The 18,691-nt window shown below is 36.7% G+C and overlaps 1 protein-coding gene across 4 annotated transcripts in view; it reads right to left on the minus strand.

Moving 5' to 3' along the window:
• Nucleotides 1-18,691, minus strand: part of POLR3G (RNA polymerase III subunit G) — a 41,214-nt gene that overhangs the window by 19,989 nt on the left and 2,534 nt on the right. For 2 of the 4 annotated variants that reach the window (XM_027100638.1, XM_027100640.1), the window contains exons 2-3: nucleotides 13,377-13,498; nucleotides 11,003-11,132 (exon numbers count right to left, since the gene is read on the minus strand). In XM_027100638.1, the coding sequence (XP_026956439.1) occupies nucleotides 11,003-11,132; nucleotides 13,377-13,493 (247 nt within the window). In that variant the 5' untranslated portion in view covers nucleotides 13,494-13,498. Of the gene's footprint in view, nucleotides 1-11,002; nucleotides 11,133-13,376; nucleotides 13,499-15,313; nucleotides 17,184-18,691 lie in introns of those variants that run through there. The other 2 variants (XM_027100639.1, XM_027100641.1) reach the window with 2 other exon arrangements.

Below are 18,691 nucleotides of genomic sequence, written 5' to 3' on the forward strand. Positions count from 1 at the left end.
AATACTAAGACCATGGTGTTATTTTAGATAACTAAAATAAAGAGTAGATCAGAAACTAAGAGACAAGGTTTTTCTAGATATTTAACTGTTTGACTTCAATCTTGCTCTCAAGTTTTTCATCGGTAAAGAGAAGGCAAATGAGAGATTCCCAGCATCTGCATTTTAAATTTTTCTCCAAAACAGATTCTATATTTTGAAAAAATTTAACCCTCAATTTACCAAGAAAAAATTATTACCATTTATTAATAATAACGGTTACTACCAATGAACCATTTTTATATTTTTAAGTTACTTTCAAATAATTTACAGAAGAATAAGAGATGTTGAAAACCAACTACTGGAATTCAATTTAAAAAAGCAAAGGATACAAATAGACGTTTCTCCAAAGAAGATATACATGGACAAAAAGCACATGCTAAGATGTTCAACATCATTAGTCATTAGGGAAATTCCAACAAAAACTACAATGAGCTACCACTTTATACCCAGTTAGATGGCTAGAACTAAAAAGACAGTAATAAGTGTTAACAAGGATGTGGAGAAATTGGAACCCTTATACATTTTTGGTAATGTAAAATGGTGCAACCACTTCAGAAAACATTTTGGCAATTCCTCAAAATGTAAAATAAAGAGTTACCATATGACCCTAGATATGTACACAATAAAAGTGACATATGTCCACCCAACAACATGTATATGAATGTTCATAGCAGCATTATTCATGGTAGCCCCAATGTGGAACTGACCCAAATGTCCATCAACTGATGAATGAACAAAATGTGGTATACACATATAATGGAATATAATTCAACCATAAAAAGGAATGAAACACTGATACATGGTTTACTATGTATGAACCCTGAAAACATTGTTAAGTGAAAGTAATCAGTCACAAAAGAACACATATTATGATTCCATTTATATGAAATGTCTAGAACAGACAAATCACTAGAGACAAAGCAGATTACTGGTTGCCATGGGCTGGAGGGGGAGGGGACAATGGGGAGTGATACTAATGGGTATGGGGGCATCTCTTCAGGATGATGAACAAGTTCTAAAAATTAGATAGCACTGTTGGTAGCACAATTCTGTGAGTACACTCAAAGGCACTGAAATACTTTAAAAAGTAAATTTTAGATATGTGAATTTTATCTCAATAAAGCTGTTATTTAAAAAGAAAGAAAATTAATTACTGGGAACTTTAATAACAAAGTATAGTAAACTCATTATACTCCACTATTTTCCTGGTTTTGAAGGTATATCCACCCAAAATGGGCTACATCCTTTGAATGCAGCTAACTGTGCATCAACTGTGCATCATGATTTGTCATGTACAAGCCTTAAATATAAGTATTTCATATACCCTGATTCCAGATTTCAAATACATCTTTAATAAATTCTAACTGATTATTTCTGTTTTTTCTCACACCTGCACCACCCAAGTGATTCTAGATTACAAATACATTTCTACTAATAGCTTTTAGCTTATCATTACTTCCAATTCTTCTTGTATTTGCATCATCAAAATGTAACACTTTAAAAAACTGTTATGGCTCACACTTTTGTTGAAGAGAGGATGGCCCAGCCATCTTCTTTGATCTATAATTGTAAAACATTTTCATTATTAAATTTATAATTACCAATTAATGTGATCAATCCAATAAATTGTTTCATTTCTACATAATCTATTTCCTTTCAATCATCTTTGTCTTTGCCTTTGCCTTCAGCAGTTGTCTTGTTACAAACTATATGAAATAAAATTTGGTACATAAATACCATCAAAAAAGAAAAAAAATATGGTCACGTCATTTTAGCAAACAGAATTTTCAAGGTTCCTATCACAAAATATTATGCGAAAGATTAACTGTATGAAAATACCATATGTCCTTTTCATTCTTAGAGATATACTGTTTACTCATTGATTCATGAGTTCATAGTAGAGAACAGTTAATGAAAAGTGATGAAATAATATCTATGATGATGAAACAGTAAAATATTTCAAGAAGCAAGAAAAATAAGATCACTAAGGTTCCAAAATGTATTTTAGATTTATGAAAGGGTCCAATTGGCCAGTATGGTAATGCTAAGATAATATGAATTTTTTTTCTTTTCTAAAGCAAATTCTCTTTGTTCTTTGGAAGATGTCTATGAAAAAATAAGTAATGAATATCAATCATTACATAAAATAGTAAGAACTGCTCATAAAGAAACTAAAACATTTAAAATGGACCCTAACAGTATATTGAGAGTTAATAAACCAAACAAACTCCATTTGTTCAATAACAGACCTTGTGGTCATAATGCAGGTAAATGTATGATTTCCATTAAGCTTCTGAAAATGGCTTACAGAACCATCACCACTGTCACCCCTGTTTCTAGCTCAGAGGACCCCAGTGGTTCAGGAACCTGAGCTGGGAACCACTGGACCAGATGCTCTCTATGCACCTTTGTAGCTAAAACTCATTAAAATAATAAAATTCATTGATTCATTTCTCTTTATTAAAAAAATAATAAATTTCATTGCAGAGAAACTACCAATCATTTCTATAATTCTACCTCAGAACACTATAAACAAACCTTGAATCTATCACAACATGAAATATGTTTATTCTGTGCCCTCTGTTCTTTGTGAACAAATCTCAGTGCCCTGAGCCACCAGCCATTTGATGATCAGGAAGAGATCTCCTACCTTATTTGTCAAGTCTGTACAGCTTTAGTTCTTTACATTAGTCCATAAATCTCTCTTTCCTAAAGCACATAGGTAGTGAGTGATGAGAGAAGGCTGGTGAACATACAGAGATGGAACACTATCTAGAATATGCCTCCCTATGACAGTTGTGTACTTCTATTCAGTCTGGCCAATTCTTTTCCATTCAAGGTGTGTATACGCACACTATATGTGTGTGTGTATATATATATAATGTATATATACAGTGTATATAAACCTGTACTCACACATATATATATTATGTATTTTTAAAAGCCTTTACTTTTTTTTATTTATTAATTTATTTCTTTATTTATTTTAACATCTTTATTGAAGTATAATTGCTTTACAATGGTGTGTTAGTTTCTGCTGTATAACAAAGTGAATCAGCTATACATATACATATATCCCCATATCTCCTCCCTCTTGCATCTCACTCCTACCCTCCCATCACATCCCTCTAGGTGGTCACAAAGCAACGAGCTGATCTCCCTGTGCTATCGGGCTGCTTCCCACTAGCTATCTATTTTACATTTGGTAGTATATATAAGTCCATGCCACTCTCTCACTTCGTCCCAGCTTACCTTTCCCCCTCCTCGTGTCCTCAATCCTCAAGTCCATTCTCTATGTCTGCATCTTTATTCCTGTACTGCCCCTATGTTCTTCAGAACTTTTTTTTTTAGATTCTATATATACGTGTTAGCATAAGGTATTTGTTTTTCTCTTTCTGACTTACTTCACTCTGTATGACAGACTCTAGGTCCATCCACCTCACTACAAATAACTCAATTTCATCTCTTTTTATGGCTGAGTAATATTCCATTGTCTATATGGGCCACATCTTCTTTATCCATTCATCTGTCGATGGACACTTAGGTTGCTTCCATGTCCTGGCTATTGCAAATAGAGCTGCAATGAACATTGTGGTACATGATTCTTTTTGAATTACAGTTTTCTCAGGATATATGCCCAGTAGTGGGATTGCTGGATCATATGGTAGTTCTATTTGTAGTTTTTTTAAGGAACCTCCATACTGTTCTCAATACTGGCTGTAGCAATTTACATTCCCACCAACAGTGCAAGAGGGTTCCCTTTTCTCCACACCCTCTCCAGCATTTATTGCTTGTAGATTTTTTGATGATGGCCATTCTGACTGTTGAGAGGTGATACCTCATTGTAGTTTTGATTTGCATTTCTCTAATGATTAGTGATGTTGAGCATTCTTTCATATGTTTGTTTTCAATATGTATATCTTCTTTGGAGAAATGTCTATTTAGATCTTCTACCCATTTTTGGATTGGGTTGTTTGTTTCTTTGATATTGAACTGCATGAGCTGCTTGTAAATTCTGGAGATTAATCCTTTGTCAGTTGCTTCATTTGCAAATATTTTCTTCCATTCTGAGGGCTGTCTTTTCGTCTTGTTTACGTTTTTCTTTGCTGTGGAAAAGCTTTTAAGTTTCATTACGTCCCATTTGTTTATTTTTGTTTTTATTTCCATTTCTCTAGGAGGTGGGTCAGAAAGGATGTTACTGTGATTTATGTCATACAGTGTTCTGCCTATGTTTTCGTCTAAGAGTTTTATAGTGTCTGGCCTTACATTTAGGTCGTTAATCCATTTTGAGTTTATTTTTGTGTATGGTATCAAGGAGTGTTGTAATTTCATTCTTTTACATGTAGCTTTCCAGTTTTCCCAGCACCACTTATTGAAGAGGCTGTCTTTTCTCCATTGTATATTCTTGCCTCCTTTATCAAAAATAAGGTGACTATAGTTGTGTGGGTTAATCTCTGGGCTTTCTATCCTGTTCCACTGATCTATATTTCTGTTTTTGTGCCAGTACCATACTGTCTTGATTTCTGTAGCTCTGTAGTATAGTGTGAAGTCCGGGAGCCTGATTCCTCCAGCTCCATTTTTCTTTCTCAAGATCGTTTTGGCTATTCCGGGGTCTCCTGTGTTTCCATACAAATTGTAAAATTTTTTGTTCTAGTTCTGTGAAAAATGCCATTGGAAGTTTGATAGGGATTGCATTGAATCTGTAGATTGCTTTGGGTAGTATAGTCATTTTCACAATGTTGATTCTTCAATCGAAGAACATGGTACATCTCTCGATCTCTTTGTATCATCTTTAATTTCTTTCATCAGTGTCTTATAGTTTTCTGCATACAGGTCTTTTGTCTCCTTAGGTAGGTTTATTGCTAGGTACTTTGTTCTTTTTGTTACAGTGGTAAATGGGAGTGTTTCCTTAATTCCTCTTTCAGATTTTTCATCATTAGTATATACAAATGCAAGAGATTTCTGTGCATTAAATTGTATCCTGCTACTTTACCAAATTCATTGATTAGCTGTAGTTTTCTGGTAGCATCTTTAGGATTCTCCATGTATATTATCATGTCATCTGCAAACAGTGACAGTTTTGTTTTTGTTTCTTTTTTTAACAGTGACAGTTTTACTTCTTCTTTTCCAATTTGGATTCCTTTTATTTCTTTTCCTTCTCTGATTGCTGTGGCTAAAACTTCCAAAACTATGTTGAATAACAGTGGTGAGAGTGGACAAACCTTGTCTTGCTCCTGATCTGAGAGGAAATGGTTTCAGTTTTTCACCACTGAGAATGATGTTGGCTGTGGGTTTGTCATATATGGCCTTTATTATGTTGAGGTAAGTTCCCTCTATGCCTACTTTCTGGAGGGTTTTTATCATAAATGGGTGTTGAATTTTGTCAAAAGCTTTTTCTGCATCTATTGAGATGATCATATGGTTTTTCTCCTTCAGTTGGTTAGTATGGTGTATGATTTGCATATATTGAAGAATCCTTGCATTCCTGGGATAAACCCCACTTGACCATGGTGTATGATCCTTTCGATGTGCTGTTGGATTCTGTTTGCTAGTGTTTTGTTGAGGATTTTTGCATCTATGTTCATCAGTGATACTGGCCTATAGTTTTCTTCCTCTGTGACATCTTTGTCTGGTTTTAGTATCAGGGTGATGATGGCCTCATAGAGTGAGTTTGTTCCTCCCTCTGCTATATTTTGGAAGAGTTTGAGAAGGATAGGTGTTAGCTCTTCTCTAAATGTTTGATACAATTCGCCTGTGAAGCCATCTGGTCCTGGGCTTTTGTTTGCTGGAAGATTTTAATCACAGTCTCAATTTCAGTGCTTGTGATTGCTGTTTATATTTTCTATTTCGTCCTGCTTCAGTCTCAGAAGGTTGTGCTTTTCTAAGAATTTGTCCATTTCTTCCAGGTTGGCCATTTTATTGGCATAGAGTTGCTTGTAGTAATCTCATGATTCTTTGTATTTCTGCAGTGTCAGTTGTTACTCCTCCTTTTCATTTCTAATTCTATTGATTTGAGTCTTCTCCTTTTTTTTCTTGATGAGTCTGGCCAATGGTTTATCAATTTTGTTTATCTTCTCAAAGAACCAGCTTTTAGTTTTATTGATCTTTGCTATTGTTTTCATCATTTCTTTTTCATTTATTTCTGATCTGATCTTTATGACTTCTTTCCTTCTGCTAACTTTGGGGTTTTTTGTTCTTTCTTTAACGGCTTTAGGAAAAAGGTTACGTTGTTTATTTGGGATTTTTCTTGTCTCTTGAGGTAGGATTGTATTGGTATAAACTTCCCTCTTAGAACTGCTTTTGCTGCATCCCATAGGTTTTGGGTCATCGTGTTTTCATTGTCATTTGTTTCTAGGTATTTTTTGATTTCCTCTTTGATTTCTTCAGTGATCTCTTGGTTATTAAGTAGTGTATTGTTTAGTCTCCATGTGTTTGTAGTTTTTACAGATTTTTTCCTGTAGCTGATATCTAGTCTCACAGCGTTGTCGTCGGAAAAGATACTTGATACGATTTCAATTTTCTTAAACTTACCAAGACTTGATTTGTGACCCAAGATATGATCTATCCTGGAGAATGTTCCATGAGCACTTAAGAAGAAAGTGTATTCTGTTGTTTTTGGATGGAATGTCCTATAAATATCAATTAAGTCCATCTTGTTTAATGTGTCATTTAAAGCTGTGTTTCCTTATTTATTTTCATCTTGGATGATCTGTCCATTCGTGAAAATGGGGTGTTAAAGTCCTCTACTATGATTGTGTTACTGTCGATTTCCCCTTTTATGGCTGTTAGCATTTGCCTTTGTATTGAGGTGCTCCTATGTTGGGTGCGTAAATAGTTACGATTGTTATATCTTCTTGGGTTGATCTCTGGATCATTATGTAGTGTCCTTCTTTGTCTCTTGTAATAGTCTTTATTTTGAAGTCTATTTTGTCTGATATGAGAATTGCTACTCCAGCTTTCTTTTGGTTTCCATTTGCATGGAATATCTTTCCATCCCCTCACTTTCAGTCTGTATGTGTCCCTAGGTGTGAAGTGGGTCTCTTGTAGACAGCATATATATGGGTCTTGTTTTTGTATCCATTCAGTCAGTCTATGTCTTTTGGTTGGAGCATTTAATCCATTTACATTTAGGGTAGTTATTGATATGTATGTTCCTATTACCATTTTCTAAATTGTTTTGGGTTTGTTATTATAGGTCTTCTTCTCTTTTGTTTCCTGCCTAGAGAAGTTCTTTTAGCATTTGTTGTAAAGCTGGTTTGGTGGTGCTGAATTCTTTTAGCTTTTGCTTGTCTGTAAAGCTTTTAATTTCTCAGTTGAATCTGAATAAGATCCTTGCTGGGTACAGTAATCTTGGTTGTAAGTTTTTCCCTTTCATCACTTTAAATATGTCCTGCCACTCCCTTCTGGCTTTCAGAGTTTCTGCTGAAGGATGAGCTGTTAACCTTATGGGGATTCCCTTGTATATTATCTGTTCCTTTTCCCTTGCTGCTTTTAACATTTTTTCTTTGTATTTAATTTTTGATAGTTTGATTAATATGTGTCTTGGCATGTTTCTCCTTGGATTTATCTTGTATGGGACTCTCTATGCTTCCTGGACTTAATTGACTATTTCCTTTCCTATATTCGGGAAGTTTTCAACTGTAATCTCTTCAAATATTTTCTCAGTCCCTTTCTTTTTCTCTTCTTCTTCTGGGATCCTTATAATTTGAATGTTAGTGCGCTTAATGTTGTCCCAGAGGTCTCTGAGACTGTCCTCAATTCTTTTCATTCTTTTTTCTTTATTCTGCTCTGTGGTAGTTATTTCCACTATTCTATCTTCCAGGTCTCTTATCTGTTCTTCTGCCTCAGTTATTGTGCTATTGATTCCTTCTAGAGAATTTTTAATTTTATTTATTGTGTTGTTCATCATTGTTTGTTTGCTCTTTAGTTCTTCTAGGTCCTTGTTAAACATTTCTTGTATTTTCTCCATTCTTTTTCCAAGATTTTGGATCATCTTTACTAGCAGTATTCTGAATTCTTTTTCAGGTAGACTGCCTATTTCCTCATTTGTTTGGTCTGGTGGGTTTTTATCTTGCTCCTTCATCTGCTGTGTGTTTCTCTGTCTTCTCATTTTGTTTAACTTACTGTGCTTAGGATCTCCTTTTCACAGGCTGCAGGTTCGTAGTTCCCGTTGTTTTTGGTGTCTGCCCCCAGTGGCGAAGGTTGGTTCAGTGGGTTGTGTAGGCTTCCCGGTGAGGGGACTGGTGCCTGTGTTCTGGTGGATAAGGCTGGATCTTGTCTTTCTGGTGGGCAGGACCGCGTCTGGTGGTGTGTTTTGGGGTGTCTGTGACCTTATTATGATTTTAGGCAGCCTCTCTGCTAATGGATGGGGTTGTGTTCCTGTCTTGATAGTTGTTTGGCATAGGGTGTCCAGCACCATAGCTTGCTGTTCGTTGAGCAGAGCTGGGTCTTAGTGTTGAGATGGAGATCTCTGGGAGAGCTTTCACTGTTTGATATTACCTGGAGCCAGGAGGTCTCTGGTGGACAAATGTCCTGAGCTTGGCTCTCCCACATCAGAGGCACAGGCCTGACACCCAGCCAGAGCACCAAGACAGTGTCAGCCACAGGGCTCTGATATTAGTAGTGCCAGAAGGCTCTTAACAGCGGTCTCAGCCACAGAATCTCAGCTTAGTGACATGCTCTGTGCCTTTGTAGGAGCTGCAACACCCCCACCACCACCACCGGCTGCATGCTCTTCCAGCTCTGCACCAACCCTCCTTCCTCCACGTGCCTCTAGGCGGTGCCCTGGGCCTTGTGTGCCTTTTACACGTGGTAAATGGAGGCTCAGAGTGCAGGTCAGCCGAGGTCATGCCCCAACCCAAAAAGCCTTTACTTTCAACCATAGTTTTTTTAATAACACATTATATCAGGAAAGAGAGGTAAACATGAGTATATTCAAAGAGAATATACTTGTATCAGTTTAGAAAATTCTATGCAAGAGGTTTCTTCTGGAACAGTAGCAAAAGATTCCTTATATATTTAAATACTTTATTATGCAGTTATCAAAGGTAAAGATCCAGGATTCCCAGGTGGTGCAGTGGTTGAGAGTCTGCCTGCTGATGCAGGGGACACGGGTTCATGTCCTGGTCTGGGAAGCTTCCACATGATGCGGAGTGCCTGGGCCCGTGAGCCATGGCCGCTGAGCCCGCGTGTCCGGAGCCTGTGCTCCGCAACGGGAGAGGCCACAACAGTGAGAGGCCCATGTACCACAAAAAAAAAAAAAAAAAGGTAAAGACCGTCTTGATCCAGGTATAAGCCAGCTGCTCTCTGAAACCATGAACAAAATTATGTTCCTGGTTTAAAAGACTCAAATAAATGTTTCCATGGTATGACATACTTTTAAATTGGACATGTACTTTAATAACAACCACATTTAAGTAAGTACATCCCATAATCTAGAGAAGAGACTAATTTTAAAAAGCCTAATTTTAAAAAGCCTAAAGTATATCCTACACTATGCACTGAGATTGAATATTTATTAGTTCATTTAATCTTACTTATTTAAATCTTTAAAATGAGATTTAATTTCATTTTTAAACTCAAATAGAGAAAAGCATGCAACATAATCATGAAAGTAAAAAAATTCAGTACTTTTGAGGTAAAAATATCAAACCATTTATTACATAACTTCAAGAAGCTATGTTTTGAAAAATTAAGTAAACTTGTCTAAAATGCTTCTTACAATTATAAGCATGTGTAATATTACTATATAAGCCTTCCTTTTTGATTCTTATCCAATCTAAATCTTTTAGAATGAGGGAAAAGGGTATGCATTTTTAATACTAATGGAATTAAATGATACTATATGAATTTCTCATGTTTTAATGATGTTGTTTTGAGAACTCAAGGATGATATTGATCTCTCTAATTTCAACATTCAGGGGCAGAAACTGAAAATCAATATAGTTCTACTGTGCTAAATAACTACTCAGGAATGTGTTCTCTTCCTCTAAAACCACTTTGCACTTCCAGTCTGAGACTGTCAAGCCTTCTCCAACTGTAATTTCTCCTCTCTGTCCTTGGCATAACCAGTGAATATATATTTTATATTTTATATCTGATAAATGGTAAGCCAAAATACAGTCAAGCCTTTCAAAAATTTTAACCAAAATATTAAATAATCAGAGACCTGATCAAAGATTTATGTATAAGGATAGTACTCATAGTATTATAAATATGAGAAAAAAAACTACAAACAATCTTAAATCTTACAGCAGGGAACTAGTTACAATTAATAATGTTATATCCACACAATGGAATACCACATAGTCATCAAATATCATATTTTCTAAGAATGCTAAGAATATGTGGATAAAATAGATAACTAATAAGAACCTACTGTATAGCACAGGGAACTTTACTCAATACTCTGTAATGACCTATATGGGAATAGAATCTAAGAAAGAGTGGATATATGTATATGTATAACTGATTCACTTTGCCGTACACCTGAAACTAACACAACATTGTAAATCAACTATACTCCAATAAAAATTAACTAAAAAAGAATATGTGACAATGCTAATAATATGCTATTGAGTGAAAAAGGAAGATACAAAGTAATATGACTCCAATTTTATAAAAGGAATATACACACAGAAGAAAAATCTGGAATATATAATAAAATATTAATAGTAGTTCTCTAGACATAAGGAATACAGGTGATTCTTACTTTCTTAATACTTCTGTTTTTCATAAATTTCACTGAACATATAAAACTCCTATTTTGAAAGATAATTTAAAAATAAAATATCAAAAAGTTTAAAATATATTTTCTGCTAAATCAACATAAATATGCTTTTTCAAGGTAGTTGATTGAAATTTCTGACTGAATCAAATCAATCAGCATTAAAGGTCATATATCTTATGCTGAAATGCTATTTCATCTGTAGACAGTGAACCACATAAAGAGTCCAATACGCACCTTGTTTTTCTTCAGGTGTTTCTACAAAATAAGGCATTCTTTTCACTGTTTCTCTCAACTCCTGTTTCAGGGCCAGCACATAATCTTCACCCTCTCCTGTTTTCAGTGGCACTGGTTTATAATCTGTATCCTGTTTAAATTAAGAGGCAATTTTTAAAAATAAATTAAATATTTTAATATCCTTTTTGTCTATATTCTGAAAAATGTTAGTTTTATTGAAAAACTACATTTTACAGGTATTAAGTTTTACCATCAACTTAAAAGATTTTGAGCTTTTATAATCTATTAAACCTTTCACCCATCTCCGATTTTGCTCTTCTTTTAGAAGTAGAAAAGATACTTAGTTTTCCTACCTGCCCTAATTTTTCTACTGATCACACCAATAATCATTTTGCTATATAGTCTGTTGATTGTGATTCTATATTTTAACAATCAAGGCACCCAAATAAAAGCAGCCGCTCTAGTCTCCTATTAACCTCAGTCAGTGGTGGTGGTATTGATGGGAGCAGCAGCATTAAAAAAAAAGTAGTAGCAGCTACCATTTAACAACTGGTTACTACATACTACAACCTAGATGTACTCAATATTCAAAATCCATGAACTCATCTAAAGTATCAATATCTCCCCTTTTACAGTGAGGAAACTGAAAAATGAACAATCTATATGCCCATATAGCACAAAAGTGGCAAAGCAGAAATTTGAATCTGTATCTTCAATTTTTAAAAATTACATGCACACCCACATATGTATATATATTTATAATATATATATTCATTAAAATGTGGGTCCTCAGGGTACATAAAAAAGATATTTCTGGTTTCACAGGCTAAGTATAGGGTACATTTTAAAAATTTCACTCCGAATTTATTCATTCTACAACTATTTATTGAGTGCCTACTATAAGTCACAAGGGGTTAGACAACAGGAGATGAACTAGTCAAACTTCCTACCTACATGGAATTTACATTCTAGGGGAGAAAATAAGTAAACAAATGAGGTAATATATAATTTCAGATAGTGATAAGTGAAATAGAAGGGCTGAAGCCAGGAAGAGGAAAGACTGACTAACGGAGTACGTGGAGATTGGAAGTGGCTGGTCTAGACAGGGTTATGCACGCATGATCTCTCGGGGAAGTCATCTTTGAGCAGAGATCTGGATAAAATTACGAAGCCATCCATGCAAAGAAATGGGGAAATCAATGGCTCCAGCCAGGGAAACAAGCAGAGGAAAATGCCTAAGGGAACAAGGAGATCAGCATGGCTAAGGAATGAGGACAGTGGTAGGAAAAGGGTCAGAGAGACATCAGTAAGGCCAGATCAGACAGAGCCTTTTAGCCAGTAATAAGGAATTTCATTTTTATTCCATGCAGAGAAAAACAGTATGTACTAATATTCCCAAGCTTTAGAAGTAACCTCACACATGAAGAAGAGCTTGTTTTAAAAGAAATCAATGTAAAGTGACATAATGTCTATACCTGAGATATTTATCTTTGTTTTTAGGCTATAATGAATATCAGAAAGGCAAAATACCAAGAGCAAAAAGTAGACACTCCCCATGTGAGACATCTAGATTCCCAATACATTTATCCAGGGTCCTCTACTTACATAAATCTTTCAACAAAGGATGTTTCCTTTTAAAAGAGGGAAAAGATTCCTGGAGGGAGTATCTGGTTATTTATGATTTTTTCATATTTTATACTACAGCACATGTGCATCTGGAAATGTAAGCTTACATTTTAAACTTAATATAAAGCGAAAACATTAGATTAAAAATTACACCAATTAAGTCTGCAGCATACTCATTAAATTTAAAAGCAACAGTAAATGTAGTAGAAATGCTTATATTCTGAGAAAGAGTAACAAAATTAAAATTGACTTTAATAAGGAAATAAGCAAAAATAAAGTTCAGTGGGTAAAAGGTCAAGTGGTATACTAGGGAGCAAAATTAAATTCTATAGATACAAGATGAGAAGAAAATCATTAGGTGAAGATCTGGCACAATGGGAAGTGAGGACCACTGTAAAACCTGACTTTACTTTTAAAAATATTATTTTAATATTGGAATATATCAATAACAGCATTATAAGATGCAAGGATTGAAAAAAAATTCTTTCTTGGTTCAAATAGTACTGAATACATTCAGGAAAAGGTGTATATAGTTTTCTGTATTTTAAGAAGGCAGTTTGAAAATTAGAAAAGTTTCAGAAAAGAACAGTGGAAATATATAAATTAAAGGTAAGTGACACACTCTCTTTTACTTTCTTATAGTTAGGATATCGTAATGATATCATATATTCAAGTCTTATACAGAATTTAAATTTTCTCTGAAACATGAAAAAACACCCTGTGAGCATTTTGCTGTTAATGTACTTACAGGAAATAGTGGGGGTGGCTTCAATACTACATCAGGTAACTTTTCACCTCTGCTAAATCCAACTGCCTCAATATTAAAGGTGTAAGCAGCACGTCCTCTTCCTTTATTCCCAGCCATCAGAACTAGTTACATCAGAAAAAGTGGGCAAATTAAGACACTGTTAATGATTAAGATTCACTGGATCAAATGATAAATGAAACCAACATTTTAAAACAAAATACACTCCACTCCTTAAATAGCATGGCCCATTTAAAACACTTCTGGAAAGCAAAACCTGTAAATAAATAAATATGTGATAAACTGACTCCTGAACCCGTCACATCTAGTCATGTTTGGCAAGTAAAGTGATGATGGGCTCAACTACCTCACCCAGATCCTGGGTGGAGGGCTGATCCTGGGGCTCCTTTGCGATGCTGCCCCAAGCGCTGTGCAGCCAGCTGATGCAATTCTCTCCACCTCTCTGTGGTCTGGCAACAAGATCTCAGATAGATATTACAAAATGTGGCCAAGGAAAGGTTGTGCTGATGAAGAGGGGACACCTCGTTTTTTTAATCAACTTGAAGACTATCAGCAGCCATGTATACTTTAAATTTTTAAATAATTTTTTATCCTAAAATTTGAGTGTTAGAATCCTTGAGATCCTCCAATGTCCTCCTTTTAGAAATGGGAATGGGCTCAGTAAAACTTTGAAGAGGTCTGTCCAAGCAAAAAAAATTTTTAAAGTTCAGAGAAAAAACATCCCAAATAGTTAAGTTAAAGGTAAGATAAACCTGTACTCTTTAACTTTAGAGATAATAACAATGTCATTCTTAAGTCCTGAACTGAATTTCTGAATCGTCTGAAATGTGATTACACTATACAGTTGATGCTTGAACAACATGGGGTTAGGGGCACCGACCCCCCCATGCAGTCAAAAATTCATGTATAATTTTATAGTCAGCCCTTTGAATCTGTGGTTCTGCATTCTCAAATTCAACCAACCTCAGACTGTGTAGTGTTAGTATTTATTGAAAAAAAAATCCATATATAAGTGGACCCATGTAATTCAAACTTGTGTCGTTCAGAGTCAACTGTAATGCGAAAACAGGATTCCTACACTAGGGCTCTTTCACTACAACTCTGTATTGGACTGTAGTGAAGATTATAATGCACATTCTTTAAATCTTTCCCCCAATGATGCTACTGAGTATCATTCAACTCTGTAAGCCCAAGAAAGCAATAATATGCCCTCCATACCACTGTAACAGTTCCCTCCCTTTTATCCCTAACCATTTATGTGTTGGAAAAAATACGGTCATTGTCCTTTGCAATGCTTCTCCAACTTTAAGGCATGTGCAAATTACCTAGGAATCTTGTTAAAAGGCAGAATCTGAACCAGCTGGCCCAGGGTAGGCCTGAGAATCTGCATTTCTAACAAGCTCTCTGAAGCTATCAATGCTACTGGTTTGCAGACCACACTTTGAGAGTAGGAAGGCTGTACAATTCCCCATATTCTGGATTTGCATGATTGATTATACAAGATGTGGTTTAATACATTCCTCTACTCCCTGTATTTTCTATAAACAGATAGAATAGAGGCTTACTCAAATTTGGGTTTGATTTTTTACAAGAATACTTAAAAGAGATGCTCTGTTTTTCCTACTGCATCACAGGACGCACATGAAGTCTTTCTCGGTGATGTTCTCTGGTCATTGGGTTTAGGTGCTGTCAGTCTGTTTCATCCAGTATGAAGTTCCTATCAGTTTTCACTTAATGATTTTAAAATTGCAGCCATTGATGATCATAGCCTAGATTCACGGTTCCATTACAGATTGTAATGTGGTGATACACAAATATTATCATTCTTTCTTTACTAACTAGAATCCCACCAGTAATCAATTCCCCTCATCTACTATTTAGTTACTATGAAACACAATTCATACAGAAAAGATACTTACTTTAATTACCAAGCTCATTCCGTTTGTCCACACTAAGAGAGGGAAAATATCCAAATGGCCTTGCTTCAATTGTGGAGACACTAAAACATATGCTGAGCCTACAGAAAGCAGGTCTCCCAAGTACAAAAATTGCTGAGCAGAAGAGCTCACACCCTCACTCTAAGGAAAACCCACCCTACAAAAGAGAGTATATCAGCTGCCGTTGCTTGATGGAATATCCCTTGAGAAATATCAACTCTGCTGACTCTAAACTTTCATATTTATCAAGAAACCTTCGGGTGTATAAACTGATTACCATTAGTGAATGTACTGCCCTTGGCAGAAAAATCAATCCTAACTATTGAGACACTCTTAATAGTTACATGGCATTCTGGCCTACAAATCCATTTCTTTTTAGTTTGGTTATCATGAGTCAGTTCTCCTGTACCTGGGGAAGCTGCTAAATTAATTTTCTTCTATTGCAGAGCTGAAAGGTAATCCCTGGACTCGGGTAACCATCTCATGGAAAAAGTGGCTCACAAGTGTGGCCTAAGCTTCACTGTTTGAAATCCTTAAAGTTGATTTAACCATTACTGTGGTCCTTTTTCATCCTGCTAAACTTCTTGAATGAAGAGTCTTTTTAACCAGCTTTTCCCATTTTCTCATTATCCAAATCATCCTCTACTTCATGTGGGCCAATTTCATCCAACTAATATTGAGCATTCCAGGCACTGTGGTAGGACTCAGAGAGCACTGAACAAAACCAAGTCCCTGCCTTCAGGGCTTATATCCCAGTGGATGAAAGAACGCAAACAAGCATAAGTATGTAGCATAATATTATGTGCTCCTATAGTGTTGAATTATGTCCCCCCACCCCCAAATGTGTTGAAGTCCTAACGCCCCGGGGACCTGTGAATGTCACCTTCCTTATTTGGAAATAAACTCTTTGAAGATGAAATCGAATTAAGATGAGGTCATATGAGATAAGGGTGAGCCCCCTCCTAATGACTGGTGTCTTCATAAGGGGGAAATCTGGACAGAGAGAGACACACACAGGGGAAACATCATGTGAAGATGCAGGCACAGACCTGAGTGCTGTAGCAGCAACCCAGGAACACCAAGGAGTGCCAGGAACCACAGAAGCTGGAAGAGAGGCACTGAACAGATTCTTCCTCAGAGCCTCCTGAAGGAACAAACTCTGCTAATACCTTGATTTCAGACTTCTGGCCTCTAAAACTGTGAGAGAATAAATTTCTGTTGTTTTAAGCCACCCAATTTGTGGAAATATGTTATGGCAGCCCTAGGAAATCAGTACAGCTCTGAAGAAAAATAAATCGTGGTAAAGGGGTAAAGAATAACAAAGGGGTATGGTACTGACTTTTTCACACAAGGGAAGTCTTTCTGTGGAGGATAAATCGGAGCAGGGTGCTGGAGGGGGGCTGTGCTTCAAGATGAAGGAATGAGGTGAAGATGGCTATGGACAGAAGGAAGAACAGAGGCAAAGGAGGAAGCCACAAGCTGGGAGCGTCTGAGGAACATGAAGCTCATGCAGCTGGTGAGGAACAAGGAGAGTCTGGTTAAGACCAGATCTTGTGGAGCCCTGAGTGAGCTATGGTAAAGGGTTTGGCTTTTATCTTACTTGTGATGGGAACTATACTCAGGCAGATGCTGAAATGCAAAGGTCCCTAATGGTCGTCAATGGCAAAACCACAGGACTTTTTCCCTTGTTCATGCTCTTGAACTTCCAAAGCATACCACTCATTATTGCCTCCATCCTTATGAAACTGTCTCTTCTCTAGGTTTTAATAAAATCCCAGGGACTTCCCTGGCGGCGTAGTGGTTAAGAATCCGCCTGCCAATGCAGGGGACACGGGTTCGAGCCCTGGTCCGGGAAGATCCCACATGCCATGGAGCAACTAAGCCCGTGAGCCACAATTACTGAGCCTGCGCTCCAGAGCCCATGAGCCACAACTACTAAGCCTGCGTGCCACAACTACTGAAGCCAACGCGCCTAGAGCCCGTGCTCCGCAACAAGAGAAGCCACCGCAATGAGAAGCCTGCACACTGCAATGAAGAGTAGCCCCCGCTCACTGCAACTAGAGAAAGCCCACAACGAAAACCGAAAGCCCACAACGAAAACAACGAAGACCCAACGCAGCCAAAACTAAATATAATTAATTAATTAATTTAAAAAAAAAACACCTCCCTATTACAAGTACTGGGGGCCCTTTTAAGATGGCTGCACTGATCCTCCTGACTCACTTGCCTATAATCACGTCTTGACTAGCATTCTCTCCACTGGAACCCTCTTCCTCCTTGCCTGGCTGCATCCCTTTTTACCTTAAGATCTAGTTTAAGTCCCTCAACATCCACAACTGTCATTTCATCCCACCTTGCTCTTGGAAAGATCCTCTTGCTAAAATAAATGGATTTTTAAAAATTGAGGTAATACATACAATGCAGCAGCATTCTTCAATTCTGGAAGAAATATAGACAATGCCTCTTTTGGGAAATGGACCTGTTCCAAAGAGAAGGAGTTTCACTTCCATTTTTTTTGTTTATTTCTTCAACTATATTAACAGTAGAGATTTTATATCCCCCACTGTTCAGTAGAATACTCTCTATACAACAGCTCTGTAATCAGTGTTAGGCTTTCCTTATTTATTTACTTACTTACTATGATTTGATAAGCAAATTTACCCACAGAAATACAATTCAGTCAGCCTACTATTAAGGATTTTTTTTTTAAACTTCTAGAACAAGTTTGCGACCTGGCTGTACACTGGAATCATCAGGAGAGTTAAAAAAACAAAACAAAACAAAACAAAAAACCCTCAAGCATCACCCCAGAACAATAAAATCAGAATCTCTGGAGGTAGGATTTAGGCACTAGGACTTTTTAAACCACTCCAGGAGATTCCAATATGTAACCTACATTAAGAACCACTGCTCCAGGGCTTCCCTGGTAGCGCAGTGGTTGAGAGTCCGCCTGCCTGCCGATGCAGGGGACGCGGGTTCGTGCCCCGGTCCGGGAAGATCCCACATGCCGCGGAGCAGCTAGGCCCGTGAGCCATGGCTGCTGAGCCCGCACATCCAGAGCCTGTGCTCCACAACGGGAGAGGTCGCAACAGTGAGAGGCCCGCGTACCGCAAAAAAAAAAAAAAAAAAAAGGAAATGTAAAATCAGATGCACCACCCTTCCATTTTGGGATGCCTCCTGAAAATTCCTATTCAGAATTGTTCTGAGATAGTTTGATGAGTGTCATTCAAGTATCCAAGAGCTGAAATGCAAAAGCCTATTCTAATTAACAGTGGAAACAACTTTGTGGCAGAGATTTAGCTCATCTCTGAAATTCCTCCTAGCTCTAACATTTTATGAGTTATAATTGTGGCTTAACTG

The sequence above is a fragment of the Aethalodelphis obliquidens genome, unplaced genomic scaffold (assembly GCF_003676395.1).
Source record: "Aethalodelphis obliquidens isolate GAN/ISIS:26980383/991018 unplaced genomic scaffold, ASM367639v1 scaffold4, whole genome shotgun sequence".
In the NCBI taxonomy this organism is placed as follows: domain Eukaryota; kingdom Metazoa; phylum Chordata; class Mammalia; order Artiodactyla; family Delphinidae; genus Aethalodelphis; species Aethalodelphis obliquidens.